We start from the raw sequence: 24,055 nt of genomic DNA, 5'->3' as shown, positions 1-24,055 counted from the left end.
GAGTGTTATCACATTGAAATGAAAACAAACAGGAAACAGCTCACTGCAGAACAGAAACCTACTCTTCTTTCCCTGGATCGCTGGTGCTGTTGTGTTGTTTGCAAGAGTTCATCCAAACAAGATTTTGTTGGAAACAAGACCCAACCTGGCCAAGTTTTGAATAGACCTTTATCAAGGGTCACATAGGTTTCCAAACCAAATAAATGAGGCTTAAAGCAGGTGCTTTGATTCCTGTGTGAACAGTTTCTCTGTGGCTTCAGCTGTTTTTGGGCATTTGCACTTAAGAACTGTTCACACAGGAATCGAAACATCTGCTTTAAGCCTCATTGATTTGGTTTAGGAACCTGCATGACCCCTGGATGAATTCTTGCCCACTCTTCTTTTTCTGGATCGCTGCTTTTGTAGTGCTGTCACATTGAGCAATAGGTGTCAGATACTGGAAGGTAGAAGAGAAGGCTGTACCTGTACTCTCTGTATTCCAGGTTTTTCCTTCATTACAGACGTCTGGGAACTTTGTCCCCTCCCCTTCTTTCTCAGAAAAACCAAAATATACTAGAAAATAGAAATGGACAAATTCTGTTTTCAACATGGTCCCTGGGAGCAGCAGCCATAATTACTACTACTACTACTTATCATTGACGTACGCAGCGCTGTACACTTGAACGTGAAGAGAGAGTCCCTGCTCAACAGAGCTTACAATCTAATTAGGACAGAGAAACAGGACAAATAAGAGATAAGGGAATAACTAAGGTGGGAATGATAAAATACGGGTACTTAACAAGTGAGTAAGGGTTAGGAGCCAAAAGCAGCATCAAAAAGGTGGGCCCTTAGCCTATGAGAGGGATTTACATACAGTGGGTCTAAGAAACAAACATAACTTGCATTTCCTTAGCGTCCCTCCGGACCGGACCATGATTGGACTGATGGGTTGTGAACACCTAGCAGCAGATGGAGACTGAGAAAATTCTAAGACTAGAGAGCCAATGAGAGCCCTGGCCATATGACCCTAGCCTCAGGAGGAGTGGCCTAGTGGTTAGGGTGGTGGACTTTGGTCCTGGGGAACTGAGTTTGATTCCCACTTCAGGCACAGGCAGCTCCTTGGGACTCTGGGCAAGTCACTTAACCCTTCATTGCCCCATGTAAGCCGCCTTGAGCTTGCCATGAGTGGGAAAGCGCGGGGTACAAATGTAACAAAAATAAAATAGATACTATTGGAGATTCTACATGGAATGTTGCTATTCCACTAGCAACATTCCATGTAGAAGGCTGCGCAGGCTTCTGTTTCTGTGAGTCTGAGGACGTCAGACTCACAGAAGCAGAAGCCTGCGCGGCCACATTGGTGATCTTCAAGGGCCGACTTCTACATGGAATGTTCCTAGTGGAATAGCAACATTCCATGTAGAATCTCAAATAGTAGCAACAGTGGAGGAGTGGCCTAGTGGTTAGGGTGGTGGACTTTGGTCCTGGGGAACTGAGGAACTGAGTTCGATTCCCACTTCAGGCACAGGCAGCTCCTTGTGGCTCTGGGCAAGTCACCTAACCCTCCATTGCTCCATGTAAGCCGCATTGAGCCTGCCATGAGTGGGAAAGCGCGGGGTACAAATGTAACAAAAAAATAAAAATATTTTCTCAGTCTCCAGCAGGCAGGAGGTGAGCCCATTAGACAGTCTCTCTCTTTTTCTCTTTAAGATAGAGATATTCAGAATATTTCTTCTGTGCCTGGGGAATCTCAATTAGAGGCTTGCCAGATAGGGTTTCGTTTCTTTTCTGTTCTTTCACAGCCTCTGGGGTGTTAAACTCAGGTGTCCCGAGTCCCTCCCCCTTCCTCCCCATCTCCTTTGCTTAGTTGGGAAGGGCTACCCTTTCTTTGGAAAGGTGTACTGCCTTTGGGAGAGGCAGCCATTATTACTTTTAAAAAGTAATATAGGAAATAAAGAGCATTAAACGGAAATGCCCCTTTTTTTCTTTCCCCACAGTTTTAACGAGCTCTTGTGGACTGCAAGAACAGAAGTAATTCATTATTTCAGTGCCCGTGGTTTCAGTGAGCGGTTTTCATATTTGATCTGTTTCCTCGCGTTTTGGCAACGGGGTAGTTTAAAAAAAAAAAAAAGGCGCGAAGCAATGTTTTTTCAGGGCAGAGGGAGCTCCGCTATGGCGGTTAGAGTTACCTGTTGGTTTTTTTCTTAGCGCCGGAGCGTCACTACCCTAAACTTCTGTTACTTGTTTTTGCACTTTTGGGGGTGTTGCTTTCCTTAATTTTGAATTTCATTTCTATGGATTTCTTTTTTTTGTTGGAGTCTTGCTAAAGATGTAAAAAGAATTGAAGCGGTGCAAAGAAAAGCTACGAGAATGGTACGGGATTTGCGTTACAAGACGTATGAGGAGAGACTTGCTGACCTGAACATGTATACCCTGGAGGAAAGGAGAAACAGGGGTGATATGATACAGACGTTAAAATATCTGAAAGGTATTAATCTGCAAACGAACATTTTTCAGAGATGGGAAGGCGGTAGAACTAGAGGGCACAATACGAGATTGAAGGGGGGCAGACTGAAGAAAAATGTCAGGAAGTATTTTTTCACAGAGAGAGTGGTGGATGCTTGGAATGCTCTCCCACGGGAGGTGGTGGAGAGGGTAACGGAATTCAAACATGCGTGGGATAAACATAAAGGAATCCTGTTCCGAGGGAATGGATCCTCAGAAGCTTAGCTGAGATTAGGTGGCAGAGCCGGTGGTGGGAGGGCGGGGCTGGTGGTTGGGAGGCGAGGATATTGCTGGGCAGACTTACACCGTCTGTGCCCTGAAAATGACAGATACAAATCAAGGTAAGGTATACACAAAAAGTAGCACATATGAGTTTATCTTGTTGGGCAGACTGGGTGGACCATGCAGGTCTTTTTCTGCCGTCATCTACTATGTTACTATGAGTCCCGTTTCGCTGCTTACTCAGCAAATTCTCTTAGGCGGGAAACTTTGTGGGCAGCCGCCATTACAATTTTCTTTCAGTGCCTTGCTTGCCTTAGCAGGCGTCGAGTGAGATCCGCTCTTCACACTGTTTTGTAAAAAAAAAAAAAACCAGAGCACACATTCTAGCAGGTCCTTTCTGAGTCTGCCTGCAATTTCTCTATTATCTGCATCTCAGGGTTTTGTATCGGAGCAGTAGCAAACTGGGTTTTGTATTTCCGAGTTCAAGGCAACGCTTGGTGGTAGTGTTCTATCTTGCAGTTTTGCTATTTCTTGCGTTCTGGTTTGTGCATGACCAGGCTTGCCCAGACTAGTGTCGGAAGTGGTGATTTGCTTCTTCTTGTCTCCGGGAGAGCTAGCTTTCGGCTGTTTCCTGCATTCTGCTTCCTGCATGGTCAGACTAGTGTCAGTAGTGCTTATTTGCTTCTTGTTGCCTCCGGGAGAGCTAGTTTTTCTAGTTACCATTCACATTTTATTTTAGCATTCTGGATGCATTCTGAATCTCATTGGGACATTTGCATTAAATTTTCAATGCCCTCACTAACATGTATTTCTCCTGCAGACATGCGGGTTTGCTGGCTTTCTCCTGTGCACATTCCACTGTAGTCTTTCATAGTACTGAGTGACCTTGCATCCTTTCTGCATTACAATACCTTCTGCAGGTTCTTTCATCTGATTACCCTTTGTAAGGATGTGACTTCATTTTTGGCTGGGTCACATCTCAGGGACAGAAATCGGTTTGTTTTTTTTAAACTAGTTACAAGGTTTTCCCTTGGGAATTGCTTTTTGCAGTCTCATGAGCTGCACACCCGTGCTCTTTCTCTTTTTGACTGTGTTTTGGTTGTATATTTCTTCTCATTACATAGTTGTTTCAATAGTATAAATAACTATATTGTGCAACTACAGCGGCTGGTATTTTTCAGGGGACTATAGCCATTTCTGACAATTCTGTTCCTTCTCGGGTATGACATGTTTTATTTGGGTTCATGTTTAATTTTCTGTTCTCACCTCTCTGGCTTCAGGGGAGGAAGTAATATGTGGATGGCACCCTTTGCATACTTCGCTATCTGCTCATATGTGGCCAGTGGCCTAGGACCTATCTGGATCATGTGAGGTTTTTGTAGTTTAGGACCCCTGTTTTTACGCTTTCTGCAGCTCAGGAGGGGCTCTATTTCCTCTGTCCAGTGGGGAGGCTATGTCTTACATTTTGTCAAGTTTCATTCACACATCTGTTTACCTGTCGCTATCACGGCACTGCAGACACAGTAGGAGACAATTGACAGAGGCTCTTCGATTTTCAAGCTATTTGCCCACTCTCTTCTTTACAGTTCGGGCACGGACGTTTTGTAGTTCCCAGGAAGGAGAAGGTTCCTTTGTCTTATTTTAGATAGCAAGGCCGTCAATCGCACTTTCAAAGTCTCAGGGGTCGTAGTGGCGGTTCGTGCAGGACACTGTTTTTTTAACAGTCTTCGATCTGAAAGCAGTTTATCTGCATAGGACCTGTCTCCAAATCTCTTGTGCGGTTTGCGGTTCTGGACACCACTTTTTGGTTTCGGCCTCTACCGTTTGGTTTCGCAACAGCCCCTCCCACTTTCACCAAAGTTTTCGTACTGGTGGCAGTAGCTCTCAGGAAAGAGGGAATTTTAGTTTCCCGTATTTAGAGGACTGGCTATTCAGGGAAACTTCTTATCAAGAGACTCGACAGGTCTCAGACCGAGTGGCACCCTTTTGGCTAGTAAAAATGGTCAAGAGCCATCTGATTACTTTGCAGTCTCTAGATTATTTAGGGGTAACCTTTCACATGGCGTGCGGTTGTGGGTCCTTTCTTCCCCAGGGCACAGTTCTCCAGCTGCGATCTCAGTTTCAAGGATTACTTCTAGGTTGCGTTCTTTATGTCCCATATTATATTCAGCTTCGGTCTCATGGCAGCGACTATAGAAGTAATTTCCTGGGCCACACCTTTCCGGAGGTCTCTCTAATTTTCTCTCCTATCCATATATTCTTTTCGGACAGAATCCCTTCAGCGGAGGTGATCTCTGTATTCCCAGCAGCACAGCAGTCTCTTCTGGTGGTTAAGGTTGATGAATCTCACTGCAGGTATTCCCTTAGGTTATATATAGGAGACAGTTTTATTTAGGCAGGCTACCGCATGTTCTGTGGTGTCCTTTGACAACTTTCCACTCCTTCGATTTCTTGGAATTCAGAGCAATTTGTTTAGCCCTGGAGGAGTTTCGTTCCCTAGTGGCTAGCTAGGAGGTGAGAGTTCTGTCGGACAATTCCATGGCAGTGGCCTATGTCATCCGTCAAACAGAGATGAAGAGTCTTCTCTTCAGACGACAGACGGCGAGTTTCTTGGCATGGGTAAACATTCACCCTACTGCCATTTTCAGCCTTCCAAAGTTCATTTTTCTCTCTTGTCTCCCTAGATCCGGGGGATTTGACTCTCGGCTCTTGAGCGTTTTCAACTGATAGTAGCTCTATGGTGCACTCCAGTTCTAGAACTTTTTTCTCTCTCTCTCTCTCTCTCGTTCCTCGCTTCTTCTGTCGCCGAAAAGACTCGACAGCGGCAGAGGTAGATGTCCTCTTAAAGCAGTGGTTTTCCGGGCTTCTCTATGTGTTTCCTCCATAGCTTCTCTTGGGTCATTTTTTACATAAGATCGAGATACATGGGGGTCCGGTAGTCCTGACGGCCGTGGTACGCAGATCTTCAGCGTCTTCCTCGGCATCTCCTTTACATCTTACTGTTCGCAAGGACCTTCTATCCATATGTCTGATCTTTCATCCTTACCAGGCTTCTTTTTGTCTTATGGTTTAGCTCTTCTAAGGGCTTCATTAACTAAGAGAGCATTTTCCGCTTCACTAATTGTTACTATGCTGCGGTTTCCGTCGTCAAGCCATCTCTCTCTCTCTCTCTCTCATATTTGTTGTTGGTGTATTTTTTTTTTTTAAGCTTGTTGTTCACATACTGGTTTTCATAAAGCATTTCTCTCTTTTGTCTTCTCCTGCAGGTTGCAGTTCTTTCCTGTTTCTCAGGTCGGATACGGGAAACTTTTTGTCCTCTCTTTTTGGAGGTCTCTTGTTTTCCTCAAGGGACCTGACATTCCGAGAGAAAAGTTTTTTCATCTTGAAATCTCAATCTTATTCTCCTTTTGGGCTATTCTCTTCTTGTTTCCATTAAGGTTTTCTCTCTTGAGACAGTGTTTTTAGTAGCCATTGCTTCGGAGCTGCAAGTTTCTTTCATGCAGGTCTCTGTTTTTTCTTTTTGGAATTTTTTCCAAGGAGCAAGTAGGTCTATGTCTGGAGTACTTCTACATCTGGTTCCTTCTTTTCTGTCTACCGTAGTTTCACGTTTTCATCTTTCCCAATCAGTTTTTTCTTCCGGGTCTACGGTCTTAGGGCATGGAAGATTACTGGAAATTAATTTTTTAAATATTAAGAGAGCGCTTACATGTTAAGAGAGCTGTTACATACTAGTTGGCAGCTATTGAGCATTTTTGGCGCTCGGACCCTCTTTTTGTCCTTCTAGCCAGTCGGCGTAAGGGTTTGGTCTTTTCTGACCCACTATATCTCGATGGATTAAGGAAATGAGATCTTCTATTGGTCTTCTCTCCGGGAGAGCAATTCCAGAGTCTGTTAACCATATTGCACATCTTGAGAAGCGTTTTGTTCCTTGGCTGAGCGATTTTTAGTGCCCTCGACGCACATTTGTAAAGTGGCATCATGGGCTTAGCTTCATTCGTTGTCTGATTAATACAGACTACGTGTTCATTGTCGTCAGGAGGCGGTCTTTGCAACTCAAGTATTCTCAGCGGGTTTCATCGGGTCCCTCCCTTAAGATTACTGCTTTGGTATTTCCCATCAGTCCAATCCTGGTCCGGTCCGGAGGGACGCTAAGGAAGGAGAAATTAGATCTTACCTGCTAAATTGCTTTCCTTTAGTCCCTCCGGACCGGACCAGGCCCCTCCCATGTTTGCTCAACTATTCAGATTTCTTTCTTAGGTTTGGAAGTGAGTTCCTTTCTTTACCACACACGAAGTAATTAAATAAATAAAATAAAATAAAAACCACAGATGCTGCTATATATATATATATATATATATATATATATATATATATATATATATATATATATATATATAAATTTAAGTGGGCCATACCACGTCTCTGGTGAGAGTCACTGGTGAGCTCAGATGCTGGTATATATATAAAACTTTACGTGGGCCGTACCATTTCTCTGGTGAGAGTTGCTGGTGAGCTCTTATACATGGCATTGCCGTTGTTTAAGCACATTTAATGAGTGCTTTGTGGCTGCTTTGATTCCATGAGGGTGGTCTTTCTTTATTTCTTCCCTGCTTTGTTAGTCAAATACTGAGGCTAGGGTCTTATGGCCAGAGCTCTCATTGGCTCTCTAGTCTTAGAATTTTCTCAGTCTCCACCTGCTGATAGGCGTACACAACCCATCAGTCCAATCCTGGTCCGGTCCGGAGGGACTAAAGGAAAGCAAATTAGCAGGTAAGATCTAATTTCTCCATATTCATTTTTGAATACCACATCAAGTCCTTTTTCTGGACACAGGTATCTGTTCAGGGGACGAAAAAGGTCCCTGAGGCTTGCTCAGTTATACTGGCTTCCCTTCCCCTGCACATCTTGTTGCTTCTTGATTAGAGCCAAGCAATTTCATTCTGCAGAGGGCAGCCATCTTGCCAATGAGTAACACTGGAAGCAGCACCATGATGATTTGCATCTTTGTCTCTGCGTGGGGCTTTATGGATGAAACTGAATTACTTCATTGTTCAGCTAGTGAACAAGATGAGAAAGCAGGAAAACAAGCAAACAGTTTAGAAGCGTCTAGTCCTTCATCAGTTATTCCAGTCTAACAGTGAAAGTTTGTTATAGTATAAGCACAGGAGCCAGAGCGTGACACACAAGCATCCTGTTTGTATGCAGGAGATCTTTTACAATTGACTGATGCAGGTAGAATATGTAGTTTTGTCTTTGTTTAAGCGGTGGGAACTGAAATATTAAGACAGAAGAGCCAACTTGACTTTATTGAAGCACATCTGGCTCCAAATCAGACTCCTTTCCTTTGATTCAGAGGTTGCACATCTTAACTTAGCTAGCCACAGCCGGTTTCAGCCTTTTTACCAAATTGCCAAACCAAATACACCGTGAGTTCCATTTTTAGACTGGTTTGCAAGGCTGAAGAAGGTTAACCCATGAGCCAACTAGGAGAGCAGTTTTAAACTTTTTTTTACATATGTATATGGGTATTCGCCTATGTAAGAATAGCTATACTGGGTCAGACCAAAAGTCCTTCTAGCCCAGCATTCTGTTTCCAAGTGGCATGCTGAGCAGATAGACATTTGGTCTGACCCAGAATAGCAATGCATGCAGGTAGGGGGGAGAGGAGAATCACAAATAGGGAGTTCATACTTTAATACACTTCTGTAAAGGAGGTACAAGGCGGCACCCACATTTCCCCACTGCCTGAAGCATGAAGTCCTGTGGCTACAATATATAGTTTAAAAATTGCTGTCTGTTGGCTGAGTTCTGCAAAATTGTTGCTAAGATTCAGGGGTGAAAGTGGGAGTGGAGCTTGCTCAGATCAAGAAATTTTCCTTCCAATTTCTCAACCATCAACTTGCATTTGAAACATGGTTTCAAGGACACACCCCAAACATTTCAGTGTGAACAAAATTAGTCTCAAGTCAGAAAACAGAAAAAAAAAAAAAACCTGTACAGGATATGACTCGTCCTTTACAGGATACGACTCGTCCTACCTGGAATCCAAGCCCAAGCTATGACTGATTTCAACACATCTAAAGTAACCATGAAACCAGGGATTCATTGCTGAAACATGTTTGTAAATATGTAGATAATTTTTTGAGTCATCTGTTGATTTGTACATTCAGGATTCTACCCTTTTCTTACAAATTTTATCTAAGAATGGAGTATTTACTTCTGGTTTCATGGTTACTTTAGATGTCCACTCTTTATACGAATATCCCTGAACAGGAAGCAATTGATTGTGTTAGAGAAGAGAGAATAGGGAACACCCCCATCTGGTTCCTACAGATTTTTTGGTTAAATTAATGGCCCTAGCAATGTGATGGAATTATTTTCTTTTTGTTAATTTTTTTTTTCCAACAATTATCAGGCGTGGCTATGGGCTCTTCTTTTGCTCCCTTGATTGCTAATATATATGTATGTCTCATTTTGAAAAGAAATGGGTTTATTCTGCCACTCAGTTTTGTCAGGTAAAATTATGGTGTCAATTCATTGATTCTATATTTATGTTGTGGGAGGGTTATGTGAACACTTTGAAATCTTTTGTACAATATTTGTTTCAACAATTTTATTGATGACAATTCAGAATAAACACATCCAAAATACGCGTATACAATCTGTCATCAAACATTTAACAAGTTTTTATCCCCACCCAGTCTTCCCTGTCCACCCCTTCCAAAAAAAAACCCCAAACAAACAGGGATAACAATACGTCTATAGGGAATTTAGTACAAGGTATGAGCCCTTGGGGACAAATATTGTATGTACGGGTCCCAAGTTGTCAAAAACCCCTCTTCGGGGGTTTTGTACAATATTTAAATGCATGTCATCCTTCTATTAAATTTGATGTCGCTAGAAATGAATATGAGATCTGTTTCCTGGATGTAAAAATTGAAAAAGTGTCAGATTTGTTACAACAGTGTATACGAAAAGCACAGATCGCACTTTTCTTCATTATGACAAAATGCATCTTTCCCATTTAAAGAACAGTTTCCCTGTGTTGCCATTTTTTGCTTTATAGAAGGATCTGTTCTGATTCTGAATTTTCCATGCAGGCAGATAAATTAAGTAAACAAATTTCATGTGCAGGGTTATCCAACCAAAATTGTTTAAAAAGCAAAGAAAAGAGCTTGATTCAATCCTAAAGGACCGTTATTAGAATATCGAGCAGCTAAACTTGAACTGGATATAGTAACTTGTGTGCTTAAATATTTTGTCTCTTCATTGATGGTTGGGAAAATTAAGAAATATTGGAGAATGCTTTCAGTATGTGACTGCTTTAAAGATAGCAGTCGTTTTGTTATCTTGTGGTAGGAACTGTAATTTAAAGGATTTGTTATGCAAATCTGATGTTTGGACGCAAAAAAAAACATATGACAAGGTGGGACATTATAAATATGAGCAATGTGAAGTATGTGAAAACATGATTGAAGGTCATTTTATCTAGAAAACGGGTTATACATTTCAAACAATATTCTAACTGTGTTTCTAAGAATGTGATTTATTTCCTGGGATGTCCCTGTGCACTCTTTATGTGGGACAAATGTCGCAGCAAATTAATCGCCTCTTTGAACGTCGTTATAATGCGATGGAGTCCCTGGTGCAACATTTCTTTATGGATTTGAAATGTGGCATATTGGAGGCATTAAGGGGCCCTTTTACGAAGCAGCGGTAAGCCCAACACGGGCTTACCGCTTGCTAAAAGAGAAGTACCACTGGGCAGTAGTTCACTCCCCCAGTGCACGTTATTTCCGGCGCTGCAAAAATATTTCAATTTTTGTAGTGCCAGTGTGTACCCGGCTACACTCTACCCGGTTACCGCGGGATTAGAACAGGAGCCTTTACGGCCACTTCAGTGGGTGGCGGTAAGTGCTCCCCCCCCCCCCCCCGAAATGGTTATGTGACAAGCGGTTCACTTCCCACATGGGCATCTCTTTAAGAAAAGGGAAATCTGCCTTTTACCTGCTGATGTAAAAAGCGTGTCTCGGCGCATATCAGAAAACACGCACCAGCGCAGGCCCCCTTTTGCCACAGCTTCATAAAAGAACCCGTAAGAGACACTAAGCATAGAGATGATGTGCGGCACAAATTTCATCAAAAGGAACAACAATGGACCTTTTGTAATAGAAAAAAAACTGTTTGGCCTTTGGACTTCAATCAAAGAATAGAATGGTTTATGTTTTTTTTGAGGGTGGGGTTTAAGCACGGGATGTGATATCGGATATTGATATATTGGTGTTTTTGAGATCTGGGAGCCATGTTGTCGAGAGATGCACCTGTTGGAAGAATTTCCCCTGAAGCTGGCCAGGGTGTCTGGCAAAAAAGGAATCCTTGTCGGGAGTAAACTACTGATGATTGAGGGGGCTAAATATACAGCTGGAGTTGATCTGAGACTGTTCTGGAGTTTTGCTACAAGTTGATTTCATATTGAAAATAGGTGGAAGAGACGGAACAGACTAGTAGTTTTCCTGGTGCACGGTTTGAGTGACTGCTTTGGGATGGATTTTCACTGTTTGTTCTCTTTTTAATTAAGGTTTGTGATGGAGTTTTTTAATGCTAATGATAAGAATTATGGCAGCTAATTAAACTGTTAGAAAACACTCCATTTAAACCTGGGAATTTCAAACTGTCTCAATTTAAATTCTAAATACCTAAAAAGTTTGAAATATAGGTTTTCCGGGTGTCTCACCTTGGAATTTCTAGGGTTACATAACCATAATCGTTTGTGAGACACCCGGGAAACCTATATTTCAAACTTTTTAGGTATTTAGAAGCTAATTAAACTGTAATATTGCTGCTAAATAAGCTTGAGACTTTTTTCTCCATCTATGTATTTTTTAAAAATATTTATTTGTTACATTTGTATCCCACATTTTCCCACCTATTTGCAGGCTCAGTGTGGCTTACATAGTACCGTAAAGGCAATCGCCAAGTCTGGTAGGGAACAAATACAATTAGATGTTAGGAGTTATTGAATAAGGGGATACAGTGACACCCTCCTGCAGCAGAACTTTGAGCAATAGTAGATATAGTAAGCTATGCTAAACATTAATACATTCCCATATAAGCAGTTTACCTGTGTAACTTGTAAAGCTCTTGTTTGTCCTGTTTGTCTGTCCTAATTAGATTGTAAGCTCTGTCGAGCAGGGGCTGTCTCTTCATGTTCAAGTGTACAGCGCTGCGTACGTCTAGTAGCGCTTTAGAAATAAGTAGTAGTAGTCAGTGGCGTTCCTAGGGGGGCTGACACCTGGGGCGGATTGCCGATGCGCCCCCCCCCCCAGAACAGCGCGACGCTCCCCCCCCCCCCGGTGCATGTCGCTGGGGGGGTGGGATGCCGCGCGCCTGCCTGCTCTTCGTTTTCATGCTCCCTCTGCCCCGGAACAGGATTGTTCTGGGGCAAAGGGAGCATGAAAACGAAGAGCCGACAGGCGCGTGGCACCCCCCCCCCCCCCCCAGCAGCGTGCACCCGGGGCGGACCGCCCCCCCTTGGTACGCCACTGGTAGTAGTAGTTTTTATAAAGATTAACTTCCAGAAAGGTGATCTTGGGTGAGCACATTTCATTGGTTCTGCCTGTCCTTTAATCTACTATAATAAAACTCACCCTCAACGTTCTGAGGACACTGACGTCAGTGAAGCCAAGCCCTGACTTCCTTCAAAAAGGTTCGAAGGTTCGTGGTGGTGAAGCCACCAAAATTGCTCCGGGCCCCGCCCTCGAGGGCGGAGCTATGGCAGAACAACGAAGGGGTTGGCCAGGGAGGGAGGGAGGAAGGGAGGGTGTTGGCGACGAAAACCTTGCTAGCGCCCGTTTCATTTGCTCAGAAATGGGCTTCTTTTACTAGTAGAAAATAAAGCTCAATTTATTACCACCATCCAGGATTCAGCAAAATCTTCATAATAAAGGGTGTTGCAATGCAAAAACAATTTGTCATATTTTACATTTTGTTTTTATGTGTGTTCATATTAATTTTAAGAACAGGTATCAAACAAAAATGTGTGTGTGTTAGTGAATCAAGTAAAACCGGTCTGAACTGAAATGGTGTCATGCCACAAGTCTTTAACCTAGTTCTGCAATGTATAATTATAGAACTAGGTTAAAGACTTCTGTCATGACACCATTTTAATTCAGACTAGTCTTAGACACACACAGTTTATTTATATATTAATGTGCACATACACCATCAAATAATCCATTCATTTCTTGCAAGCTATCCCAGTTTTCTTAGTCATTTAAAAAAAATCAATTGAACAAAGGATGTTAATAATTGACTTAGATATAAAATCTTCAACGGAAAAAAAAGAACTTATTGAGAAAAATGTTACAGATATGGGAAATTTGCAAGTTGCTATGTTAAAGGATATAGCTAATTTGAGAAGAAAGACGGAAATATATGACAACTACATGAGGAATAATAATCTTAGATGTATAAACTTTCCGAATTTTCAAATGGTGAAACCAATAGATATGTTAGAGATACCTTCAAGAAATACTAGAAATTCCTGAAGCAAGTTTACCTCCCTTTACCCAGGTGTATTATATGCCTCAAAAAGAATTGGCCCAACAGGAGCAAAAAGATCCTTCAGATGTGATTGCCCTTCTGGAAACCTCCGAAACAGAAGTTGCTAATGCGGCTACTTTGGTAGCAACTGTAGCCTTAGTGACTGACAAGCAATGGCTTTTCCGACTGTTTTTTAAGAACAGGGATAAATTATTCCTGGGCCTAAAAATAAACTTGTTTCCTGATGTTTCGAAAGAGACCCAGAGAAGGCGGAAACAATTTTTATTGTTAAAACCTGCCGTCCTCCAACTTGGAGCAGTATTTTATCTAAGATTTCCCTGTAAATGCATCATATGATTTAATTCACTAAAGTATGTCTTTATGGATCCTTCACATTTAACGTCGTTCATTACCTCTAAAAGATCTGAAGGATTTAATTTAATGTTAATTTTCTGTTCTGTTGTAGGTACTGATTAACTTTTGTAAATTGTTTTTTTTTTTTCTTATTCCTCCTGAATTTTGTTTCTTGGAACCCCATTTATGTGGACTTGAGTGTTAGCAGCTATGTATATTATAATATATTATTTGAGAATTCTGAACTATATAACACTTTACCGGATCAAGTGTATAACCTTGAAATATGATTTAAAATGTAAAAATTAAAAAACAAATCACATACCTGATTGTTGCATCCTCCAAAAATAGCAAAGTTTACAGCCATCAAAATATGCTCATTCACTTATCACTGTGCAGTCAATTCCAGCAGCCAACATCAACATGACAGCCGCATGGTGTTTTAGTGTACAAGTACCTGCTTCAGGAGAGATGTAATATTCAGTGAGATGGTATATTTATGTAATAGAGAGAGAGAGAGATGTATATGTAGATATTAGGGGTGGGCAATGATACAAATTTTAATCAAATTGTCGTATTAAAATTTTGAATCGTAAGATTAATCGCACCTCTGGGCTCGATGGCTTTGTAGTAGTAAATTTCCATTGCGCAGACTGTGGAAATTTTTTAAACCTGAATGTAATGAAAAGTTGCATACACACTTCCTTCCCACAGCACATTGCTCCCCCTCCCCCCATACAGGTACCTACCTTTCTCCTCTCCTGCTGCATCCTTCCTCTGTACATACACTCAAGTGTCTCCCCTTCTGCTAAAACTGTTACCCCTGACACAGACACCCTTTCTCTCCTGTACTACTGACCACCCACCCAGCATACAGATATGGCATCTCTTTCCCCCCCTCCCCCCATTTATGTGGCTCTTTATAGGGTCTCTGGTAGCGATTCCCACATGCGTTATGCCAAGGTGAAATAGGATAGGCAGGGGAGAGAAAGCAATGCTGTACAATTGGAGGGGAGTTAAAAATTTTGGTCAGGATTAAAAAAATTTAATCCTAGTTAAAATTGTACACAGTTAATGAAATTAATAGTGCACTGAGGGGGCCTTTTACAAAGGTGTGCTAGTATTTTTAGCGCGTGCTAAAACTTCATGTGCACTAAATGCTAAGATGCCCATAGGAATATAATAAGCATCGTGGCATTTAGTGCACACTAATTTTTAGCATGCACTAAAAATGCTAGTGCACCTTTGTAAAAGGGGACCTAAGTGCCCACCCCTAATATAGATAGGTATATGTGTGCGTGTGTGTGTATGAATTTATTAATGATGCTCCTTAAAATTGAGAATATGAATACAAGTAGAAGAAAAATACATTTAAAAAAATCACTATATAACAAATTGAGGGCCCTGTTTACTAAACAGCATTATAAGTTTGTTTACCATGTACGTGCCTACAATATCCCTACAGGCGCCTACATGGTTAGCGTGCACTAAAAACACGTAAACAGGGCCATGAGTTCTATTTTTATGGATATTCTCTCTTTTTTTTTTTTTTTTTTAGTGTTGCATTTTTTAATAGAAAACGACAGTGCAAATATGCTGCACCTTTTTGCAACTTGCTAGATCATGAAAGACCAAGAGAACATATACATACATAGAGTGTTAAACTTGTAGTTTGTCAGAAATTCTTTATTATTTATTGTACTGCAGTATCTTGTTCTTTTGCCAGCCACTGTCTCTGTGCCTTGTCCTCAGTCACATCTTCTTAAATTTATTGTTCTTTCCTGCATGTGGGTGCTGGCTTTCAGCAAGAGCGGTATATCCTGTTCTATGATTTTTGACCCTTCTCCATCCTGTTTGTGTTATGGAATACTGTTCAATTGCTTTGTACTAAAAGGTCTTAGGAACTGAAACCATAAGAACATATTATATACCATTCACTGATTCAGGTTGCAGAAGCCAAACCTCATATGGCAGACGAATAATCTTTGTCTAAATCATTGTGGACCATCTAAGCTGCAAAATGGGCCTTGGTGCACGATTGGCTTCAGTTTCTGTACATGGAATAGTTCTTAGTTCATAGGTCAATTTATTTGCTGTACCACAAATAGTTAAAAACATCTAAGCGGTTCACCATCATAGCAATAATGGAACAGAAAAAGTGTGATAAAACATAAGGAAACTTATAATACAATGTTCACGTTATAAGGGAGGAACTAAGATAGAACACGAGGAGCAACTAAGACACAACACAAGTGTAGGGTGTGTTAGGACTAAACAAGACATCAGTAACAAAGTCATATCGAGATAGTCGTGAGTACAGCTAGGCAGGAATACCGGTTGCATTCGAATAGGCCAGTTTAAAATAATGGGTCTTAAGCATTGCCTTAAAAGTCCTCAATGAATTCTTTCTTTTTATGAAGCTCCAGTGATAGTTCCACAGAGTAAGAGCTGTAACGTAGAGAATGACACGGGGACAAAGTTTGTCCCCACCCCATCCCCGCGGGTTCTGTCTCTGTCCCCGTAGGCTCTGTCCCCCATGGGCTCTGACCTCATCTGCAGAAGCCTCAATTATGATTTTATATTTAAATCTTTTTCTTAAAATATAAAAAGGAACAATATGTGGCGTGACTATTGTGTATAAATTACAAATAGAAAATAATAAGTACATAAGTAATGCCACACTGGGAAAAGACCAAGGGTCCATCGAGCCCAGCATCCTGTCCACGACAGCGGCCAATCCAGGCCAAGGGCACCTGGCAAGTTTCCCAAACGTACAAACATTCTGTACATGTATTCCCGGAATTGTGGATTTTTCCCAAGTCCATTTAGTAGCGGTTTATGGACTTGTCCTTTTGGAAACCGTCTAACCCTTTTTTAAACTCTGCCAAGCTAACCGCCTTCACCACGTGAGCAGCTATAATAAGCCTCCTTCCCTCTACCCTTCCAACCCCAACAGCTGATTTCTACTACCCCAAGGAATCCTAATCCACCCTGTTAAAATGTACATAGGTACAAAATACAACCCGTTCCGTATGCCCTAGAGGGGAGACACATGCCCTATGAAGCATTGTTATGATTCTTTTATCTGTGGAAGTCATCAACAATCTCAGGATTCAGTCTAGCTCTCCTGTCTTCCACAGTTCTTCCTGCAATAGAAGATGTCTTCTTAGAAGATGTGCTGGTAACAGGATGTACAGGATCCCCCATGCAAATTTTGCTAGTTGTGGCCAGCATGTTTGCTTGCTTTTCCAAAAAAAAAACAAAATATTCCTGTCTGCATCACTCAAACATAAATAACAGTCCAGTTCATTAACAGGCTTCAAAGTAGAAAATGGCACAGGGAAAAAGTTTGTCCCCTGTCCCCATCTCCACGGTTACTGCGGTTCCCTGTTCCTGTGTCATTCTCTACTGTAAGCAAGTAGTCCTAGCTGTGTGAGAGTATATCTGTAAATGTGTGGGAATTGTCTGTAAATGTTGATGTAGAGATCGAAGAGACCGAACTGGAGTATAGGGTTTGAGGAAACTAAAAAGAAACAATAGTACCTCGGAATACAGTACTTGATTAGCCAAAACAAGGGTTTTGAACATAATTCGATATATTCATCGGGAGCCAATGATTCTTAATCAGAAGTTCTGATGTGCTATCATATTTCTTGGCACCATATAGTAGTTTAACTGCCATTTTTGCACAAGTTGTAGTCTTTGTATTTGGTAATCAGTCCCTGAAACAAGGAATTACTGTAATCCAGTCTAGTTGTAATCCAGAGTATGTAGTAGCAGTGAAATTGAGGGACGGTCTAATAACGCACAGCACGAATCTGATGATTTTTGTCTGCAGAAGAAATATGGTCTGAAAATGTGAGATGGTTGTCAAAAGTAACACTCAGTTTGCTCAACAGTCTCTTCAGTGGATTGAAACATCATATATAGATGGTAGACAGGGGAGTAGTGGTAGATCACTGAATGGATTAAACAACCTCAATTGTTAGGAAAGCATTTCTACAAGCTGTTGTGCTCAGGAAAGGGGTTCCCCCCCCCCCCCCCCCCCCCCATACGGAGCTGTTGGGATACCTTAAGGATTGGTTTAGATGTTTCCACACAATCTTGATGAACCGGCTAATCATATGTGCAGTTTGACTTTTTCTGGCACAAAAGCCCCCTGTGCTTATTGGATACATAGAGGCTGTACTTTGGCTAAATAAGACCTTTTTGAAAGTTTCACTGTTAAGGGTTGCTTTACTTAGGAGGAGTTAAATGCTGTATTCAAACATTACCTACAAAGAATCACATGTTATGAGTATGATTCAGAGTTGTTTAGCGTGAGTTTTCAGATCACAATGTTTGGTCTGAAACTCATGTTGAAAACATTTTTGTAAAAGTTTCATGTTAGTCAAGAAAAAATAAATAAATAAAAACCACAGCTTTCAGAAAATCTAGTTTTTCTCCAGCACACATACAGCTGCTAGAATTTCGCGCTGCCATATGAATTTTAATATTGTGAAACCGAAGCTAGAGGTTGGTGTTGGTTCTTTCTAGGGGAGAGAGGATGTTCAGATAAATAGCTGCAGTAATGTAATTAAATATGTCCAATGTGTTTAAAATACACAGGTGCGTCTACAAGCAGCTCAGGTTCAAATACAACGGCTTCAGCAGCAACGTCTTCGACAAAAGCAGTGACTAAAACGAACGAGTCGATTTCCACAGGTGCGTATCTGGCTCTGTTCCACTGACCGCAGAAGTATTTCAGAACTTTTCAACTGTCCTATTTTTTTTCCACTGGTCGAGTGTTCTCTACTCCTATTTCATGGGAGAGGGTAGACCGCGTTGTTTTAGGGAATCATGCCTCCAACCACTGTAGATGCCATCACTGTGAGCATGTTTAAACATTCACCAATCAGTTGTACCAGTCTCAAATATTGCACCATCAGCACCGTTAACCCACAGATATTCAAATGTTTCTTGCACCAGTTATCTACATCAGTTGAAGGACTGAGTATACCAGGTGGAATGCATCCTCACAGCATCAAGTGACACCTCTGATGATGGTGCTGACCACTAAGGTAGATGTTTCCTAATTCTAGCAAGTCCAAGAGGGGAATGGTTTCAATGGTAGATCATTAGGTAGAGAGACCTGCTGTCATTAGAAAGTCCCAAAAGAGCAAAAGTTTGTGTTACGGTAACTGTCATCAACTCAAGTCAATTCCATTCACAAAGTGACATTTTATTTGCTTGAAAAGTGGATAACTCTGGTCAGTGTGAGGGAGAGCCTGGCCTTCAAGGCAGGTGACATGCAGGTGCATTTCTCTGCCAGTGGGCCGCTGTTCATGACATTAACAAGAATCTACTGGAAATACAAACTCATTTTCACTCGCTGCATGTAGTGTTTTTGTTCCTGGGAAATCTGAGGCTGCATAAGAGAGGACGGCATGCAGCTTCATGCCCGTCCATTGCCCCAGGTACGAAACAAGAACCTGTATATAATATGTAAATGGCTTTGAGTGTAACCACAGAAAAATGGTATATCAAATCCCATCCCATTTCCCCCTTTCCGGTTCCAATATATGGATAGTTGCGCACTGTGTGCCAAAGATGCACAGATATTTTGCTGTATCCCTATATTCAGGTGACTGCCACTATCAGTGTTGTATTGCTGAGCCTGTTGACACATTAAAGTTGTACCTCATTCTCTTCTTTCAGATACACCTTCTACCGCTGCAGTATCAAAAAGAACTTCCAAATTTGATTTGGGCAGTTTCATTGGTGGAATTATATTGACACTAGGGCTTTTCATTGTTCTCTACCTGGCATGCAGATTTTATAATTCAAGGAGAGGAGTTCGGTACAGAACCATGTAAGTTGAGAGGGCTTGAGTTTCTCCTTTTGTGAAATTGTCTCTCTAAATAAATTTTAACTTGTGTGTTTATGTAATTTTTGTTTTGTTTTCTTTATTTTTCCCCTGCTCCATTATGCTTCCAGCTCAATCAGAACCAGCCTCTGTTGGGCTACTGTGCACTGAGTCTTCAGTCACATCTATTGGCCACCCATAAGATTTATGTACGTTGATTTCTAGAAGAAGTTGCTATTTGTGACCTTTAGCCAAGGGCTAACACATCAAGGGTGAGTAGGGTTGGTAGAGGGGGAAAAAAACACGGGAATTTTCCCCCTATTTTTCATCCCCCTTCCAACCCTACTCGCCCTTGAAGCGTCAGCCCCTTGGCCAAGGGCCACAAGTGGCAGCAGCTGCTTATGGAATTCAACTAACACAAATGCTAAGGCTGGCCACTAGGTACCACCACTGAAGAGTAATTGAGAGCACCCCCTGCCTCGCCCCGGACTGCAAATTCAGACTTGAGCCAGAGAGCAGAAGGTGGATCCAGTAATCTAAACCTGCAACCTCTGCATAGCAGTCTAGGTCTCCAGTTTTCTGCTTTGTTGGCAAGGGCTGCAAAGTCTGGCACTTGCTGTAGATACTCTTGAGTCTGCATGCAGTCGTTGGAAATTAGGGTGCGTGAGATAGAGGGAATTAGTGATGCGGATGCATGCATATAGAGAGAAAGGAAGATATGGGGGGGGAGCGAGGATATTTGCAGGGTATTTGGGAATAGTTGAATGGATACGAGTGGTAGGGTATTAGCAGTGGCGTTCCTAGCCTGGATGGCACCCGGGGCGGATCGCCGCTGCGCCCCCCCTCCCCCCCGCCTGCAAAATTACCCCCCCCCCCCCCCGGGTGCACACCGCTGGGGGGGGGGGTGCCATGGCGCGCGCCTGTGGGCTCCGACTTCGCTCGTTCGCTGCAGCTCCCTCTGCCCCGGAACAGGTTACTTCCTGTTCCGGGGCAGAGGGAGCTGCAGCGAACGAGCGAAGTTGGAGCCCACAGGCACGCGCCGCGGCACCCCCCCCCCCCCCCCCCCCCCCCCAGCGGCGTGCACTTGGGGCAGACCGCCCCCACCCCCTTGGTACACCACTGGGTATTAGAATGGCGGGTATTGGTAAAGGGTAATATGCTAGAGAATATCGATGCTGTGTGTGTGTATGTGGAAAGAGAGGGGAAAGACAACTTTGTTATCAGGTGTGAGTGATAGGCATCAAAGGGATCTGTGTTTGAGAGTGGGAGGGAGGGAAATAATGCTGTGAGTGTGTGTAAGAAAGGGAGGGAGGGGAACTAGCACTAAGAGGGTGTATGTGTATCTGTATGCTAGGCAGAGGGAATTAGTGCCAGAGGTATGTGTCTGTGTCGTGGGGGGTGGGGATTAATGGTGTTAGAGCATCAGTGGTGGGTGGGTGTGAGTATGAATGGAGACCAAGGCTGAATCTTCCGATTCTGGATTCTCTTCCTCATCCCATGTTGCTGCCTCTGTATCCGTCTCCTAATCCCAGAACCTCCTCCAGTACTGAAACCTGCTGTTTCCTCTTCCTTACTTCTAGATACCTCCATCCCTGATCCTCCCTGCCTCCCCTATCTGTTTAAGCCTCCCTGCTTCCTACTCTTTCCATGACTATTCCTCTCCCTTTTTTTTTTTTTTTTTAACACAAACACACTCTCTCTCCCCCCCCCCCCCCCCCACCCCAATAGTACAGCCTGACTTTGTAGAAAATTCCAAATAAAGAGTTTTAAAATAAGATAATGCATTTAAGTTTAACATCTTCTTTAACATAAGCACAGCTGTTGGAAATTTGTCCCACAAAAGTTTATACAAGGCCTGTTCCAGCAGCAGTTCAAATTTTTTTTTGTACAGTACTTAGAAACTATAACATGTCTGGACTAGAGATGAATCTTGGGTACAGACACAGTAAGAACTATCTCTTTCTGTTACAGTGATGAGCATGAGGCCATTATCTAAAGAGACCACTTGGAAGAGTTCGAAGTTTGAAACAGACTCAACAAGTTCCAGCCTGTGCATTTTGAATTTTATTTTTGAAGAGTTTTATTTTTAAAAATTTGCACTGTGTGAGAATAGTTCCAAATATATTTGCAATATGTTTCCTCCTTTTTACAATGATAATATGTTCTGATTGCTTAAATGCGCTAGTACCACTTTCCACTCTCAAAAGCACATCTAAAAAGCAGTTTCTGTATAGATAAATCAAAAGGTGTTGCTCTGAGAAGTCAGGCAAAAGTATATTTTTTATCACTTCAAGTTTTGTAATTTCCAATGTAATTGCTATAACCTGAGACCAGATACAAGGTACCATATTATAGGGTGAGTTTCAATTACAGTTGGAAGATATTCAGTGATGATAAATGTTGATTTTTCTGTTTGTCACATAAGAGGATCTTGAATCACTGATTGGTACTCTCGCTGACCTGAGTCTGACTCCTGTAACCACTTTTTCCGTGGGGACAGTAGCGACTAGCACTACACCCGCCATTGTTAACTGCTATTACTGTGCCTGAATCAACTAGTGCTGACACAGCTGAGGTCAGGAACTGTGGCCAGCATTTCAGGTGCATAGTCCTTGAACTAAATCATGGGCCTCCATCTTGAGCAGGGAGGACAAGTAGCAGGAGGAGGAAGAGAGGAAAGTTGTGGCATTGAAACTAGGGCAGAAGTAGGGGGAGAGTTTGATTGCATTTATCTTGGGGAGGGTGGAAGGTGTGTGGTGGGGTTCAACTTGACTGGGAAGAGAGATTATGCTTGGAGTCTGGTTTATGAGGAAAAGTGGTAGGTTCCAGGTTGCTGAGGGAGGGAGAGAACAAGTGGTGATGTCCAGCAAAGGAAGACAAGCAGAAAGAGTATGTGACAGGGACCAGCCTTGGGAATAAGGGGGAAAGAGAGTGATGTCATCGTAATGTATGTACATGTATACTGGGGTCAGTATGTTCCTCCACTGGCAGCCACCATTCATGATGGGTGTTCCGGTAATCAAATTTTAAAAAAAGTTAATTGTAGTCCAGTTTTTTTTAGAGCATCTGAAAATGCTGAAGCAGAGTAAATACTGGACAACTGCATAGAACTTACATAGGGCTCCTTTTAGTAAGTGGCAGCAAGTCCACCATGGGCTTACCGCCTGCTGCTATACAGGAAGTACTGCCAGGCTACTGCAGCAGTCTGGCAGTACTTCTCACCCCTAGTGTGGTCATTTCCAGCGCTGCAAAACTTTTGTGGTGCCAGAGTGTACCCGGCAGTGATCGGGCAGGGCTGTGCACTGTCTGGTTACTGCCAGGAGCCCTTACCGCCACCTCAATGGGTGGCAGTAAGGGCTCCCTCCCGAAATGGCTACATGCCCAGTGCTTTACTTGCCGCCCAGCCATTTCCTGTAGGAAAGTGAGACTTCCCTTTTACCAGCTGCAGTAAAAGGGGGCCTCGGCGTGCGTGTAAAACCTCTTTTGCAGCAGCTTGGTACAAGGGGCCCATAGAGTATAATGATAGATGAGGACCCTAAGGCCCATTTAATCTTCCCCAACTTTTTACAGTGCTATAGGCTAGGTAATTTTTGGCTTAACCCTTCATCTCTTTACTGCTTATCCCAAGCTTTTTAAAAACTTTTGTCACCTTCCCTCTGAAGCCTTTCTGTGTCTAAACTAGTTAAGCAGGAAGTGTGTCCGAGTAGCACAGAAGGTTGTATTCTGCTGCTGGAAGTCCGTAGCCCATGAGCTATTTTTTGGCAGCAGGAGAAGAAACCATGTACCAAAGCACAGAGCAATGTAGCCTGTGGTGGCAGAATTACTTGCAAGAACCATAGAGAAATAAATCAATTTAAAAAGAAAGTTTGGAGTTTACATTAACTTGAGAATGCCTCTTTGGCTCATATGTTTGCGCCCATAGAGTATCGGTGCATGTGAATTTTTTGTTCTGGTATTACCATGGGTATAAGGTTTATGCAGTTTTTTTTTTTACACTACGATGCAGATTAGGAAGCTTGCTGGTTCTACTGCCAAGCTACTTCTACATTTTTCTGTGTATGTAGTGGCTGTATACCCCTTCATTTGCACCTGGGATCAAGGAGCTGAAATGGAAATTAGTGTGTAGTAGAAGTGTCATGAATAAGAATTAGAAGCAAAGAACATGCCTACAACGAAAGCAACTGTAAAAGCAAATTTTTTTAAATGCTCTTGCTGTCCAGGTGCATCACATTGTCCCTAACATGTCTTCAGACTAATAATTTAATTGCATTCTTAATAAATAAACATTGCCATTCCTTCAAAACAGCCAAAGCAATAAGCTGCTGCTGGAAATGAACAATTTCATTTGAATTGTAGTAGGCCCCCAGTATCTGATATGCACCCCCCCCCCCCCCCCTAATTCCAAGATGCTACTAGTAGTGAACAAAGATGAAACTAGATCCTTCATATTATCTATTTTGTAGTATTACAAGCAATGGGACACCACCAGCGACCGCAAAACATGAAAGAAAAATACCTTTCATTTTAATTTTAACACTCACATTGCCACTGAGTATGTAAACTGAATTTCACTTTTCAATTAATGAGATGTTTTAGGTTTGTTATAAA

The 24,055-nt window shown here is 42.3% G+C and overlaps 1 protein-coding gene across 1 annotated transcript in view; it reads left to right on the top strand.

Moving 5' to 3' along the window:
• Positions 1-22,474, top strand: part of TMEM123 (transmembrane protein 123) — a 105,511-nt gene extending 83,037 nt beyond the window's left edge. Inside the window, exons 5-7 of the mRNA XM_030200245.1 lie at positions 18,211-18,306; positions 19,300-19,453; positions 21,419-22,474. Of these exons, the coding sequence (XP_030056105.1) occupies positions 18,211-18,306; positions 19,300-19,453; positions 21,419-21,443 (275 nt within the window). The 3' untranslated portion in view covers positions 21,444-22,474. The remainder of the gene's footprint in view (positions 1-18,210; positions 18,307-19,299; positions 19,454-21,418) is intronic.
• Positions 22,475-24,055: the final 1,581 nt, after the last annotated feature.

Source organism: Microcaecilia unicolor, chromosome 4, assembly GCF_901765095.1.
Source record: "Microcaecilia unicolor chromosome 4, aMicUni1.1, whole genome shotgun sequence".
NCBI lineage: Eukaryota > Metazoa > Chordata > Amphibia > Gymnophiona > Siphonopidae > Microcaecilia > Microcaecilia unicolor.
The sequence above is the reverse complement of the archived record's forward strand: the minus strand, read 5'-3'. Positions and strand labels throughout refer to the sequence as shown.